Source organism: Drosophila tropicalis, unplaced genomic scaffold (genome assembly GCF_018151085.1).
Source record: "Drosophila tropicalis isolate 14030-0801.00 unplaced genomic scaffold, ASM1815108v1 contig_443, whole genome shotgun sequence".
NCBI lineage: Eukaryota > Metazoa > Arthropoda > Insecta > Diptera > Drosophilidae > Drosophila > Drosophila tropicalis.
In genome coordinates, this window is record NW_027172907.1 from 3,447,667 (window position 1) to 3,463,053 (window position 15,387).

At 35.9% G+C, this 15,387-nt stretch overlaps 1 protein-coding gene and 1 long non-coding RNA gene across 2 annotated transcripts in view; one reads left to right on the forward strand and one right to left on the reverse strand.

Moving 5' to 3' along the window:
* The window catches only part of LOC137574120 (uncharacterized), a 210,279-nt gene that overhangs the window by 167,038 nt on the left and 27,854 nt on the right, over positions 1 to 15,387 (forward strand). Inside the window, exon 3 of the long non-coding RNA XR_011031944.1 lies at positions 9,872 to 10,384. This is a non-coding gene — a long non-coding RNA (uncharacterized lncRNA). The remainder of the gene's footprint in view (positions 1 to 9,871; positions 10,385 to 15,387) is intronic.
* On the reverse strand, positions 9,211 to 13,341 carry mthl8 (methuselah-like 8). Its single transcript, XM_068286243.1, has 6 exons — positions 12,521 to 13,341; positions 12,307 to 12,463; positions 10,333 to 10,524; positions 10,049 to 10,267; positions 9,613 to 9,976; positions 9,211 to 9,547 (listed from the first exon to the last, which is right to left on the reverse strand). Exons 1-6 carry the CDS (start codon positions 13,079 to 13,081, stop codon positions 9,511 to 9,513), a joined length of 1,530 nt encoding a protein of 509 aa, XP_068142344.1. The 5' UTR covers positions 13,082 to 13,341; the 3' UTR covers positions 9,211 to 9,510.

Here is a 15,387-nt window from a genome sequence, read left to right on the forward strand (position 1 = left end):
ATCAGATCAGCAGGCGAATGTACTCAATAGTTTGAATGAATGGCGATAGAGTTGAAAAGTGATTGAAGGAAAATACGCAGTACACTTGACTTTGTGAGTCAGATTTTAAAGATGACTATCACATGGACACCTACTTATGTACTTACACTTGAGAAAGTTAAGGTGCTCTTGATGAAGCCACTTTATGGCTCTTAAGATTTTGGCAGGATCAGTGCATATGCATATAATGCCATATCAAATGATCACTTCAATTAGCCAGGGTACTCTTCTCTTTAAAGCCATACACAGTTGTTGTTGTTGTTGTTGTTATATACCTTTAATATTCACGCTTGTTTCTCCCCTCACCTTCCATCTACCCACCCCATTCCAATTCACACACACACACACACACACACTCCAAATGAACTGACAAGTGACATGATCCACTGTCGGCTGTCATAAATCTCACCCACCTCGATGGGATTGTTCCTGGAACAAAACTCTCTTCAGCTCATTTGCTTTGCCTTGGTGGTGGTCAAAAGGAGCTCAAGCAACACCAGCACCACCACCAACAACAGCAACAACAACAACAACAAAAAGTGCAAATCACTTCATTAATGTGGCCGACGATGCAACTTTGTTGCGCTTTGGGCGGCTGCCCATCATTTGGCTTAATGGATTCACAAGCACCACCAACAACCGCGCATCCATTCAACCAACACACACACACACACCAACAATGACAACAACATATTGCTTCTACTCATACATATATACATATATCATGGATCATAATATCCTAGAGATGGTAACGTGAATAATCATATAGATCCTTTTCCATTCATTCAACAATTCTTCAGCCTCATAAGTTTGTAAGTTGAGATCCAAAATTTGCGGTTTCGCCTAAACCTGAAAGGGTTTTACTTTAGTGGTTAATCCTTAAGGTTAGAAACAGCTTAATATAAATAGAAAAGTGAAGAATTTAACTTTGTTTCAACAACTTTGAAATTTAGAAAGTGTGAAACCTATTTTTTTTAAGAAATGCTTAGAGAATTTATTTTGAAATATATTGGAATTTTTGTATTAAGTAACTTTGTTATAGTATATCTGGTATAGAAATTGGATCTTTGAAGAATATTGCTCGATTTTGGCCAAAATCTGATTAAAATTGAGCCAGTTGGGCAATGTCATTTGAAGTTAGTAAAACTAAGTAAAAACTTTTAACATTTCAACTTAAACTTAAATGTCTTTAACTACTTGTACTATATATTTATATATACAGATTTTGATCAATACAATTGATATTCATTCACAAGTTTTTGGCCACTCTCCGTGACTCTCTCATCTCTACCACATTGGGCTGATCTGGCTTTTCTGACCCGACACACACACACACACACACCCATCGAAAATGAAAAATAAATAAATAAAAAACAAACCTAAAACGAAAATGTTCGTCAAAGACACAACTTGAGGCGCAGGAATTTCAGAAAAAGCGAGGTTCATTTCGTCGATCAGCAGCAGCGACGCGTCGCAACGGTGCTGGGCCAACAAACAATGCAAACCAGAGGGCCCAAAAATCGAAATGCGATTAAAGTGAATTTTTTATACCCTTTATAATGATCAAAGGCAGGATCAGCGGGAAGTCCTTCTTTAACCATAAAGACAATAACAATGCAACAAATTTGAACTACTTTCAACATGAAGTAAGAGACCAAAAGTTTTCGTGTTTATTTTATATTTAATCATTTAAAATGTTCACGTAATGATAAAGTTATGTAAAGGTAATATATAAATAAAACAGGACAGGATAAGTAAGTTTCTCTTCTGTTGTTTACTCAGTAATAGGCAAAGTTAAGTAGTTTTAAGTACTTTTTTATAATTTTCTTGGTTTGAATAGTAGAGAAAGGATAATATAAATCTTCAGCTTCAAGTTCTGAAAATCTCAAATGTTCTTTCAAGTTTTTGGACTGATGTTGCCATTTTACAATTTGATTGTCACTGCATAATTAAGTATAGAAAAAAAAAACTAACAAATAATTATAAAATCTGATATGAGACTAACCGCAATGAGGGACAACTGAAGGGATTCAATATCCAAGTGGACCCTAGTAAGACGCCACCTAACGGGTGATAGGTACAACATGTAGGGTTCTATCTGAGCTGCTGGCTGCTGCTGCTTTCCTATTCTCATTCTATACCCTGATTTTGTATACATCTTAACGACTTTGGTATACCCATCGATAGCCTGTGGCTAGAGAGTATAAAAACGCACACTCATGCCACAGCGATGTTGTTGTCGACGTCTTTTTTTTTTTTTCTTTTTTCTTGCCTGTTGCAGTTTGTGTTTGCTTCCCTGATGTCTTCACGATATGGTGCGGCTGCTGTTGCTGTTGCTGTTGCTACTCTGCAACATTGTTGCATGGGAATGAAAGAAGTAGCGAGGTTGGAGGTTGCTTGCTTGCAAGTTGCCATTTTTTTTTTGTTTAGCTTTTTTTTTCTTCTCTTTATTGTTGTTGTTGTTGCTGTTGCCTTTTGCCTTTTACTTAGTTATTTTTGCCACATCAGCGCCAGTTTGTCAGCTTTGTCCGTTAATTGAGTGTGACGACAACTAAGCGATGATCTTCTGGCTTGATCTCTGTTAGATCTTTTCGCGATGGCTTAATAATGCAAGCCATAAAGACTGATCACAGCTCCGATGGATTGTTGGTGTATATGTGTATATGGATGTGTTGTCCATGGGGGTGGCGAGGGAAGGGGATTGGAGTTAGGTGAAACGAACACCGTTTGTGATTGCGGTGTTTTGCTTTAATTGCTCGCATAATTTCTACAGTTAAAACGATTATAGAGCATTGTCCGTAGAAAGCAAAACGAAAGCTTCGGGGGCTACCCAAAATCAACAAACAAACAAACAAACACACACACACACACACACACAAAAAGATAGAGACAGAGATAGAAGAAAAGAGAGAGAAAGACAGAGAAAGGAGATATAACAAACGAAAATTGTGTTAAGTATTTACACGTGCGTTGACCATAAAAAAATCTTCATGATGATGGACAAAATTTAAGCTTGGAAATTGATGCTCTTCAACTCAAAATAAACTATTTTTTTGTATAACACACACACACACTAAATGTTGGGGTATACCTATATGTACATACATACATATGTATAGGCAAAAGCTGATCCATTTCCAGGATTGATATAGAAATTGAAAACATTAAGAAAAGTTTACAAGCAAACAACAAAAACAAAATAGTTCATAGATTGTTACAGCCAGCAAAAATTATGAGAAAAATTTCGGAAATTAATATTCTGTACTATTAAATATTAAATTTTTTTAGTCTTTTTATAATATTTTCATAATTTCAAGTGCAACTCAGTTTTCTATTTCATCCATTTAGAATTATCTATTATCTATTAGATAATGATAATGATAAAGAAATAAAGTTTTCGCATAACTCAAATCAAGTATGATTAAATTCTAAATTTTATTATATTAACTTTAACAAGTTTGTGAACAAATAATTGGCCGTTGGCGGCGCTTAAGTGCTGCAGCAAGTAAAAAGAAATTTACATATAAATTGATGTCCTTCTTCATTTTTGGTTTAATGGATGGATTTGAATTCCCTTAGTCTGGGAAAGTTCCTTGGATCAAACTCTATGGGTTAGAGAGTTTTAAGTATTTGCAGGATGTTTAAAGTCAGACAAAAGTTAATGGCGGTAATGGTTAATGGTATTTAAATTTTCACCGTTAAATAAAGAGATAAATAGATCTATCTAAAGAGTTTTTTTTTTGTGATCAAGATAAATAATATTAGTCTACGGAAATTTCGGATCATCTTACAAAGTTAAATGAACTAGTCATTGACTACATGGAAATCTATTCCAACTTTAATACTGTTATTTATGAGTTTGATCCCCCACCGACGTATCCCCGATGATTACTTATTAACTTACTCAATATAGTCAAATCATTTTTAAATTATCCCATTTTTCTATTCAAAAGCTGAATGAAGTAGAATGAATAATCAATGAAAAGTGATCAATTTTTTTTAATATTTTGCAAAAATGCAAGCAAAGGAACAGAAAGGATATATTTTTGTAGTTACTTAATAATTAGTGAATACATCAAGGACATTATTTAAAAATAAAACTGTGTTTATGTGAATTTTATGAATTATTAAATCTTCCATATAGTTTTATCAAAGAGTTTTTGTTTTTTAATTAAATTTTATATTGAATTTCGATTCGGATTTCGTTTCTAGTTTCTAGATTGCAATTCAGTTTGGTCACAAGTGATCCAAGTGTGTCCAAGTGTCCATTGGAGCAAAAGATTGGTCAAAAATGAAAAAAAAAAAACCAGATCGAAATGACGATTGTGTAAATTGGACACAATGAAATACAATTTAAGTAACGCACGAAATAAATCTGAAGAGTCACAAAGCAAACATCATACTTGCACACAAACGACGATAAAAACATGAACAATTGTGGAAGACAAACGGGCAACTTCAACGAATACAAACTATAACAACGAAAATACATATATGAGAGTAAATGAAAAGGAAAAACTCACATGTAGATTTCATAATTATAACATGGCAAGGTAAAGGTGTCATTACGGGTGAGAAATGGGAGCACACGCGTACCAAAAGAAGAAAGAAAAAACAAAAAAAACGTGTAAAATGTTTATACATTAGTTGTTTTTTCAAATATTTTCGCTTCTTTGGCAGCTGACAAATCTTCAAAAGAAAGTGAGAAAGATCGAAAAGTAGAAACACACACAAACACACACACAAGTATTGAGTGTACCTACAAACTTTACCCTCGATTTCATTAGCAATCCATTCCCAAAAACCAAAAAAAAACCAAAAAAACGAAGAAAAAAACCAATAATAAATCTTTTTTTGTTTGCCTTCTCGTGTGACGCCGCAGAGTTACGTTTTCATGAATGAATTTATGATGGGGCCCACTCCCCCCCCACCGCCCCTCTTTACACACACTCACACGCGCACACACATTCCACTCTCCATTATTGTTTTGACTTATTTCGTGTTTAATTTTTCATTTGCTCACCCAAAGAAAAAAAAAAAAAATCAACTTACTTTCCGCCCCCAACCCCCTTATTCCCATATTCTTGCTTTTTCTTTTATTCATAGAGAAGAAAAAAAAAAATCAAAAAATTTGTTGTTCATGGGGAGGGGATGAGGGCCTATTTTAGTTGGTCAATTGACCGTTTGGACATTTATGAACATAAATTACATTTCAGTTGTAAATTTCTTTGAAAAATTGTTAAATTAACAAAAATTATTTATTATATTTGAATTGCTATGTATGTAGGTAGGTTACGTGCTTTGTTTATCAAAATCTAATTGAAAAACTTTTGATAACTTTATATGTATATGTATGTGTGGAGGGGTGGATGGGTGGGTGGGAGGTGTGGCAGAGGGGGAGGGTAAAACAAGAAGTCATTAGTTGAGACATATGACCGGATATTCGCGTTTGCCCAAAAGACTTTTAAAAAGCTTCACATAATTTCAAGTTACCCACATTGGAAGAGGACGCACATCGAGTTATGAATTATAAATTATAGAATCTTTAACAAAAATTCAACCAGAATTGTATACCCCTGAATTGAGAATCCAATCGAGACACAGATGTTCCCCACGATATGTCGATAATGTGTCTCTGAGCCAAAGCTAGGAGCCAAGTTTGACAGATTAGGTGCTCCAGCAATGGACATTGGTAATTAGCTTTTGACATTTGGCCAGCCTGGCCATGTGCAGAGAGCGGTGTGTCTGTCGCCTTCACAGCACTTGCTGCACAGCCAGCCCCACGGCCCTGGCACGTCATTGCCGCCACTGATGGTGTCGACTTGCAACGCCTTTATGCCAGCCTGGCTGTCCACCGAAACGCTTTCCTGACATCGCTTTCAACATTTCATTATGGAAATGCCCCCATTCGACTGGAAGATGTTACACTTTGGTATGGCTATTAATCTTCTTCTACCAAGAATGAGATATTTTAATTTATTGGTTAATCGAATCAGTAGTAGTAGTGTTTCGAGGGATTACCGAAACCTCTTAGATCATTCCAAATGAAAAGTCAATCGTTTCAAATGAGAATATTGGCAATTATTACTAGGCAAACGATTTGAAAATTAAGTAATTTGTCTAGAATCAATACGAAAGTATTTACCTTTATCAATTAAAAGTGAACCCTCTAAGACTTAGTATATTGAGATAATTTAAGTAAATATAAGATACAAAATGACTATTTGATTTGACTTTCTTTTTTGTTTGACGTCTAAGGATGTTCTCCTATAGATCCTATAGATATTTCAGATCTGGGGCATTTATCATTATCATCATTTATCAGTTTTAAAGGCTTTAACAATTATCAGCCATGATAGTTTGAACAGTCTTCTCCTTATTAATAACTGTCATAACAATTGATAATTATTAAAATTTAGAAATTTAATTTTGAAACATATAATAAAGAAGAGCTCTATCTCTTTTAGGAATCGGTTTGAATGCATTGATTCAGATTCAGAATATATATACATAACTATGTAAGTTCCATTCTCTTTCTTTTTTATAAGTACTTAGCTCTGAAGTAATTCAAAGAATAATTACAACAAATTGAAGGCAAGGAATGCTCAACAGTACTTATGATCGAGGAATACATGTAATTGAAAGGACTATTTCCAAATCGATTGATAATAAAGTAAATAAATTGGAATTTGGTTAATGTTTTTCATTTTTTTTCTTGTTTTTGTTTTTGAAAGAGATTTACTAATTTAATTTAATGTTGTCATTTGACAAACTAAAATTCACATTGAAAGCAAAAATCGTTTTTCCTATCACCACAATCATACACACACTCACACACACACACACACACAGAGTAGTATGCACACTATCTAATTGTGGGCGTGGTCATACGTATATTTATATATATAAGCAACGGGTTAGCCATTTAATGGCTTGTCTAATATCCTTTAACTGCCGTTAGCCCATTAAAAAGCATAAAGTCATTTAGTAATTAATTTCCATGTTGGTTCAGGGAGAAAGAGAGCGAGAGCATGAGAAAGGAAGGGGGGAGAAGGGCAAGAGCATAAGGAGGTGCGGGCCATAGAAGAAGTAGCATGAAAGTAGCAGTCGTAGGTGGAGAGGGAGGTTATCGTTGTTGTTGCTGCTACTGCTGCTTTGCATCCAAAGTACACTAAAAACTGGGCGCGGTGCTTTCTGTATAGAAGGGCGGGGTAGAGAAAGCCACCATCCTACATACATACATATACTAAAACTTCGTTTTTAACCCATTGATGTGTGCGTGTTCATTCTCTCTAGAAGTATGTATGTGTGTGTGTGTGTGTGTGTATACAACAACATTCATGCATCCTTTGAAAAACGCGCCAAACATGTCCTACCTCGCACAAATTTCCAGTGCGCACGTCAGGATACAGAATGTGTGCACATTGCATCGTTCTTCCATTCATCCATCCATCCAACCAAAACATCCAACCATCCAGCTTCCATTACTACGAGCACAAAAATTTTTACTACGTTTTATCGATCCACCAAAACCGGCTAAAGGCCAGAGCAAAAACAGTGCAGAAGAGGACGCAATAGAATAGAGAAGAGCTCCCAAGCTCGGGCGCACAGAGTATATGCCATGCCATGCTTGCTGTATGCCCAGCCGATGATGAAAAAAGAGCAGGACCAAATGAGTGTGTTCGGCTACAGCTTCGGGCTTAGCTTTGGCAACGGCAACGGCAACGGCATCGTCATCGGGGCGAGGCCACATCAAAAGAGCAGGCAGCAGCAGGCAGAGGCTCTCGTTTCACTTTCCACTTGATTCCTTGCGCTTGACAGCCAAAACGAGCAAAGCTTTGTGGGTGGCCATGGCCGCCTGCCTTTCCCTCCCTCTCTCTCTCTCGCTATATCGCTCTCTCTATCTGGTTCTCTCTCTGCCGTACTCTCCTGTTCCCTATACTTATTGGATTGGAGGAGGCTGTACCCAATGCCTGCAATTCAATGCAGGATGCAAGTAGCTTCCCTTGTGACAAGTTCTCTTTCTCTCTCTCTCTCTATCGGACTCTTTCTCTCTTGAGTGCATTTCTCGCCGTTGTTCTTTCCCTTTCTAACTCTCTAGAGCTGACTCTCGCGTGCCCGGCCATTGAACTCTGATGTCAAACAAAATCGGCGTTCACTTATTATCGGAGGGTGATGTGGACATCAGCGTTAAGGAAGGTGGGTGGGATGGCTGCTAGGACAACAACAAAAATTAAAGGAGTATTGCAAAACGATGGCAGGACTCTCGGCCATGGTCCATGTGGCTCACAACTTTAGCATCAACTTCAGCATCAGCTTTTGCAGCAATTTGTTGTTGGTTTGGTCGACGGCGGTAACGGTGGCAATGCTGTTGCCTGCAGGTGGTTGGAGGTAGTGGGTTGGGTGGTGGTGCATAGATGCCGCTCGTTTGCTCGTTTAATGCAGGCGGTGAGGGGTCGCAGGGCGGCATTTGGGTTTTAGCCAGCGGCTGAGTTTGTTTTGTTGTGTAAATTACGTTATTTACGTATATTGTTGTACCAGGAGTTTTTGGTTTTAGTTCTTGGGGATGCTAAAATTCAATACTGAATGGCACAATGTATTTGTGATTGTATTTGTTTTCAGAATTGAATGCAATTTGGCTGAACTGGGGAAACTGGGAAATTCCACATTGAACTGAGCGACTCACTCGTATGCAGCGTCTCATTCTGTGTATCTGCAATTGTGAAAGTTGCCGGTGACAACGTATTAGTTAATTTTGATATAAATATTTTGCACTTTATTGATAAATTCCTTTCATAAGAAACTGACGATACTCATAAGTGTATTTCTTTCTCTTGTTGGAAGTTTAGTCAATTCTTTAAGGGATCATGACTTGAATTTTATTCAATGAGATTTCCGTTTCCGCTATTTGCTTTGCATTTTGCGTTGCCTACTTTTAGGCTAACTTATGCACACTTTTTATAAATTCGTTCGAATTAAACAAAATTTTTAAAGTGATCAATAAATTACAACTAGATTGGAAAATATATTTTTTTTTTAGAAAATAAAAGGCTTATAATTTATCAAGCTCATCTTATTCTCAAAAACCATTTGTTTATAATCAATACAACTGAAAAATACTAGAAAATACTTTATAAATATAACATAATTTAACAACATTTTTTTTTTAAGATGAATAGTTTTGAAGTTAATTCGTTTAATAACTTATGAAGGCAGAATAAATGAAATGAAATTTGACCGCAAAGTATGCAACAGAAATCCAACAACCGCACACAGAAAGCTTTTGGTTTGCGTCTTTGCTAGCGGTTTGCGACACGGCTCATAAGTATTGCTTATCGTTTAATCCGGTTTCAAACCTGTGGAAACTCAACTGGATTCGGCTTAAAAAGTATTATTGCCCGTTTTAAAATCAAATTTCCTGAATTTCATAGTCTTCTTTCATCCAATGAGTTTCCCATATCGATATTTCTTTTAAAAACTGGACATGGGCACAGATATTTCATCATCACTGTAAAGAAGAGATATGAAAAATGTACAATTTAATTTGAATTGCTCAAATTAATCTTTACTCACTTGTTCTCCTCGATGCGCCGTAGAAAATTTTGGATCTGTTGATTTTTGCCTATTAGAGCATAGAGGGCAGCGAATCCATGGAATGCCATGCAAATGCAAACGGCATAATTTAAATGTGATCTTTCACCTCGATAATAGTTAAAGGCAAATGAGCAGACACAGACAAACCAGGCCAGTGCCGTGTAACCAAAAAATTTCCAAAATGACTTGAAACGATTTTTCTCAATTGATTCAAAATTCTTTTCCGCCTCAATTTCAGGCTGCTCACTGAGATAGATCAACGATAGCACATAGAAGAAACCACTAATGGCACAGGCTATGAAAATGGGTGCAAAGAAATAAACCATGACAGACCAATTGCGAGCTGAAAGTGACAGAAAGACAGAGCTATACAGACAGGAAGTGTAATATGAAGAAGCTGTGTATTAGGACTTACGATCAAACCAGCAAGTCTCGGCCCCAAAGACCAATTTGGATCCATGATAACTAAAGCAAACAAAACAGGACCAACCCACCGCAATAAAAGCAATTGGTGTGAATATCAGCCAAAACATCAATTTGGTCAACACCACGCCATGGAAGCTTAGATATAGCTTAAACGATATGAAGCTGAGTATGTAGAAGGACAATAACAAGTGCATCAGAGCTAAGCTAGCTATTAAAGAAATCGAATCGAAAAACTTATTAATCACACTTACAAAACCATTTCAAGTCACTTACGTATGATACGACAGCCTGCTTTCGATATATTCGCTGGATCGTGGAGGGTCAGGTAAGCCAACAATGCATAACCAAATATTAAACAGACGGCATATGATTTAATGGCCATGCCGTAGAAAGAATTTCGCATCTCGGAGCACATGATATAAACAATCAGCACAATGAACATCGATATAATCGATATAAAGAGACCTAATAGAAAGTTATTAAACAAATTTGAAATAAGCGCAAATGGTAAAATTTTATGGTTAAGAATTTTATTTTCATATTTAATGCTTATACTTCGATCACAGTCTACTCAAAAGCAAAAGATTTTAAAATTTTTGAAACTGCATTCATAATTTTCAAAGATTTTCAGAGTCATGTTCTTTTATAAATAAAGCAGGGCTTATTAATTTCCTACGCAATTTTTAGCCCATTTGGCAGATTTGTTGAACAAATAATTGATAAGCGATCGATCGCAAAAGGGTTCGACAAAAGTAACTAACATTATCTTAGCCTCTAACCAAAGTTCTAATATGTAATTGCTTAATATTTTGATAAAAAAAAACCCCAATGAAAATTTAAAAAAAAAAAAAAACAGATTTCAACGACATGAAACATAATGTTTGCCAGAAAATTGTCTGTGTCAGGAGCCAAGCCAAAGTGAACTAGTCTCGGGCCTTAGACCCATAACAGGCCTAGGCTAATAAACGGTCCACTTGGTCTACTAGCTCGTGTGAGGTAAACAATTGTCTAGTCTATATGGACTAGCCAAGTTTTCAATGACCAAGATACAAATTAAGGAAGCGCAAGAATTTTTAGAGTTAATTTCTTACGCTCTTCAAGGATTCAACCTTTAGTATACAAATGAATAATGATTACAGGACTAAAACAATGTTGTTGTTATTGTAGATATTTCAATTGAGATGAATAGCTTTTTCATATGTGAAAATAAAACGAGCAAGAAAGTTCGAAAAATTATTGACACGACCTAAAACTGAAATTTTAACTCATTCTGTTTGCACCTTTGTGGAGACAGAGATGCAAATTTAGTTAACTTTTTGATTATTATTACAAATATGCCAAAAAATAATACAATTTTTACTTTTTATGTAGAATAGAGAGATTAAAAAGTGTCCTTACTATGATATGTGCTTGGGCAACCCATTGGTGATGGTCCTCACAGGCAGAACTACATCGATGACAACTCGATAGAAAATTGAATAGAAATTAGGCAGGGAAACGGAAAATTCTAGTCATTTACTAAGTGTTTGGCTACTGCGGGAAGTTGGTCTCAGATTTACTGAGTCATTTGACATATTTAACTTAACCAATTTAGAATTTTATTTCCTATTGTCGAATGAGTTTTCCTGCATCCCGACATTTCTTTCGTTCTGTCATCGTCCCCATAAGTTTATATTTGTAGATAGAATATACAGAGAATTCTTACTAAATTTAGCATGTTTACTAATGTTGTTTATAATGTTTTCAAGTTAAGTGGGTTAAGTGTAATTCTTTTGCTTTCAAGTGGTTTGTAATGGCCCTTCATCCATAATGTTCCTGCGATCTTTATTCGAAAATTGTCTTGTTTTATTGCTAAAGACAAGACATTCTAATAAGTATATAGTGTGCAGTCGAGTGTACACATATACATACATATATTTCCATGATCTGCCATAAGTTCACCAATTCATTTCAAACTGATGGAAAATATGTTTACGCATCTCTTTCCATTACCTTTGCCATACTCCATTGGCGGTATCTGCCAATCAACAATCAATTTTAGAATCGAATTGAACAAATTAAATTTGTTGTTGTTATTTAAAAAACAACAAAAAAAAAGAAATAATATATATGTATGTATGTATGTGAATGTGTGTATGTATACAATTGGTATTTCCCATTTGCGCAATTATTTTTATGTGCTTTCTCGAACTATTTTTAAAATTTGGAAAATAATTTGATTTTGAATATTTTGTGAATTTCACTTACATATGGCATAGGTCCATTCGCGTGTGCCCAATACGAAATGAAGTTTCTCTGGGGCACAGGCCAAAGGTTGCCAGTCCCAACTGGCATTGGCCAATTGTAATGGAGTGAAGCAATAATGTTTTGTAAACATATGTCCACGATGGGTTATAGTGCCATTCTGTAAGAGAACTGATAAAGTTCACTGGAACGATCGCAGCCGATCCGTCGAACTTACCTCGTGTAGGGTCCAATGAACATAATCCATATTTTTGCGAAGAGCCTTCATGTGCTTACATGGCGTTTCCACATGAATACTGTATAATGATCTCAATTCTATATGTCTAAGGGAACCGTTATTAAATTCTATATCCATATGACTTTGAGCTGGTGGCAAATTGTTGCCCATTGAATGGGGTTGCCTACATTGTTTCTCATTCAGATCATAGATCTGACCATCGGGACAACAGAATCGCACACAAGGCGTTTGCTTGCACACACAAGCCCGGAGATGACGTCGAGCTGGAATACGAACACCATCCTCAATCACAAAGTCATAGATGGCCACCCATTCCTTGGGTATGACAGTCCACTTGTGAATGTAGGAGCCATTGAAGGAGCTATCCATGGCATAGCTGCCGGTTATATTAGTGGTATCAATGAATGCGCAAGGATAACGCATTTCCTCGTAATAGCCACACGTGCCTTGATGGCCCAAGGCAAATAAAAATAACTGGAAAAAGAGTCTCATGAGTCGCGGCTGTTGTTGCTGCTGCTGCTGCGCCATTGCGAGAGACATTTTGGCCGCTTTTACATTCGGCCTTTTCCACTTTTATGTTTATGTTTATGAATAGCGTGAATTTATGCGATTGCCAAATAATCAAATAACCGAAAATAAAATAATGCACTGATGACGTCGACGTCGGTGGCTTTTGCTGTAGGTGAAACACAATAACAACACGCAAAAAAAAAAAAACGAACACAAAAACACAACAAAAGGAAACGTTTTTGGACTAATTCACGGCCAGCGGATCATCTGCACCTGACGCAGGTTGAACTTGGACTGAGGAAGCGGCCAATGGTGCCGCATGGCCAATACGATAGACAATACAGAGAACACTATCCACATCCAGCCAGGCAGGCCGCTTGTGAGGTGCTGGTGGTGGTGGTGGCGCTCACACCTACAACGAGTTTTCTAGTTTTTGTTTACACCAAACCAACTGGGAGGAAGACGGCCAAAACGAAAATAAAAAAAACTTAGCCTGCCTTGAGGAGGTGATTGGGCCTATACGCCAAATGGTCCCCTACTATTTCTTAAGGAAACTGTACGATTTCTGTTTTGGGTCTTAACTGTTTACTGCAGTTTAGCTTAGCTCTAGAACTATAAAACCCGATCTTCATCTGTTGAATTCAAAATATGAACTGATTTTATTAACAAACTTCTTGTGTATATAAATGAATTCTTAGACTCTAAGAGGCGACAATTGTTCTTAAAAATGCTTATTCTAATGTTTATATTTCATGCTCAGCGTTTGGCGAATTGATATTGCGCCGTTGTTACAATCTTAAATGCTTTTCCACAGAGTGTGGACGCATGTTTTGTTTGGGTTTTTAAGCCATACTTGATATATGAATCTGTATGACCTATTTTTGTTTTATGTTTTGTATATTTCGTTGGTCCATCTGGTTTGGTGAAGCCATTTCAGATGAACACGATGTTTATTCTTAAACAATATGAAATTATTTGATCACGACCTAACCAAATTATTGTTGCTTCTTTCAGATTTGGGATCTTTTATGTATATTTTTGAGAATCAGCAAGATAACCTCCATTGAAAGGATTTAATTAAGGATAAAGATGAAGGTACTAAGTAGTAACCATAATTATTTTGCTTGGTATACTTCATTTTTTAAAAGTGCCTTCATTTTTCGCTAATATTCAAACACATTTTTTTTAAATACAAGAATTGAAAATAGAATTTTCATTTCAGTTATCCAAAATGTTCGATATAAAGTTGGTGGTAATGAGATTTGACATTATATATTTTAAAACCAATGACCCAAAACTTTTTGACCATTGAAAATAAATTGGAAAATGAAAGTTTGTTAAAGGCAACAAAATGAAGCAGAAGAAACCTTTAAACTGGCAACACAATTAGCTCCAAAAGGTGTACTAAACTAAATGAAACTGTTATAGTTACACATATTTTTCGGCTATGGAAAGATATTTTGAATTTTTAAACAATATTTCCATGTGAAGCAAAGAAAAAGTTGTCTTTTCGTTGATATAGAAATTGCATTATTTTGGGAAAATTGTTTGGAACTTATTTTAATAGAAAAGTTTTCAAACCAGTTCCCTTAGAAAGATGTCCAGGAAATTCTGAAAGTTTTCTTTGATAATCTCAATAGTGATTTACTAAAAGGTAGTTAAATAAAATAAAAAAGACATTTGGAATGGAAATCAAAGAAAATTATAGTATAAAATCTTTTATAGGTTGTGTAGCGTCTTTTTAGTTCGTCAATGCCGAATATTAATTTGATGAGAGGTAAAACGAATCATAGAACTACAAGCACAACAACAACAACCAAACAAAACCACACAGTTTATAGACATCGAATAAGAAGGAGATACAAACTAGAGACATTGGTTAGATAGATAAATGGACTGACTACTGTCAATTGCGTCATTAACGGCACATTTGTTGCGTGCCACTTGACTTGTGGGCTAATCCATGCGGTAGCCAAAACAAGCCCACTGAATAACCCAACTCAAAACGTCATCAAGAAAACGCTAAAGAAAAACAACAACAAAACGAATTTCGCCCCAAAAAAAAAGAAGTTGCTTTGAATTGAAAGAAAAGGCATTTGATGACTGTTTTTAACTCTGTTTCTATATATAGATACGTAGATATGTAAATATGTTATGCATTCTAGAATGTGGCTGAAATATCAACAGATTGTTTTAACACACACAGACAGACACACTTACACATAGACTCGTAAAATGTGTCCATTCCAAATTGATTTAATATGCAATCATTGAAAATGCATTGTTTCTATTTGTAGGTGAAAATACCTACCTCGCGGTGTGAGTTTATTGACAGA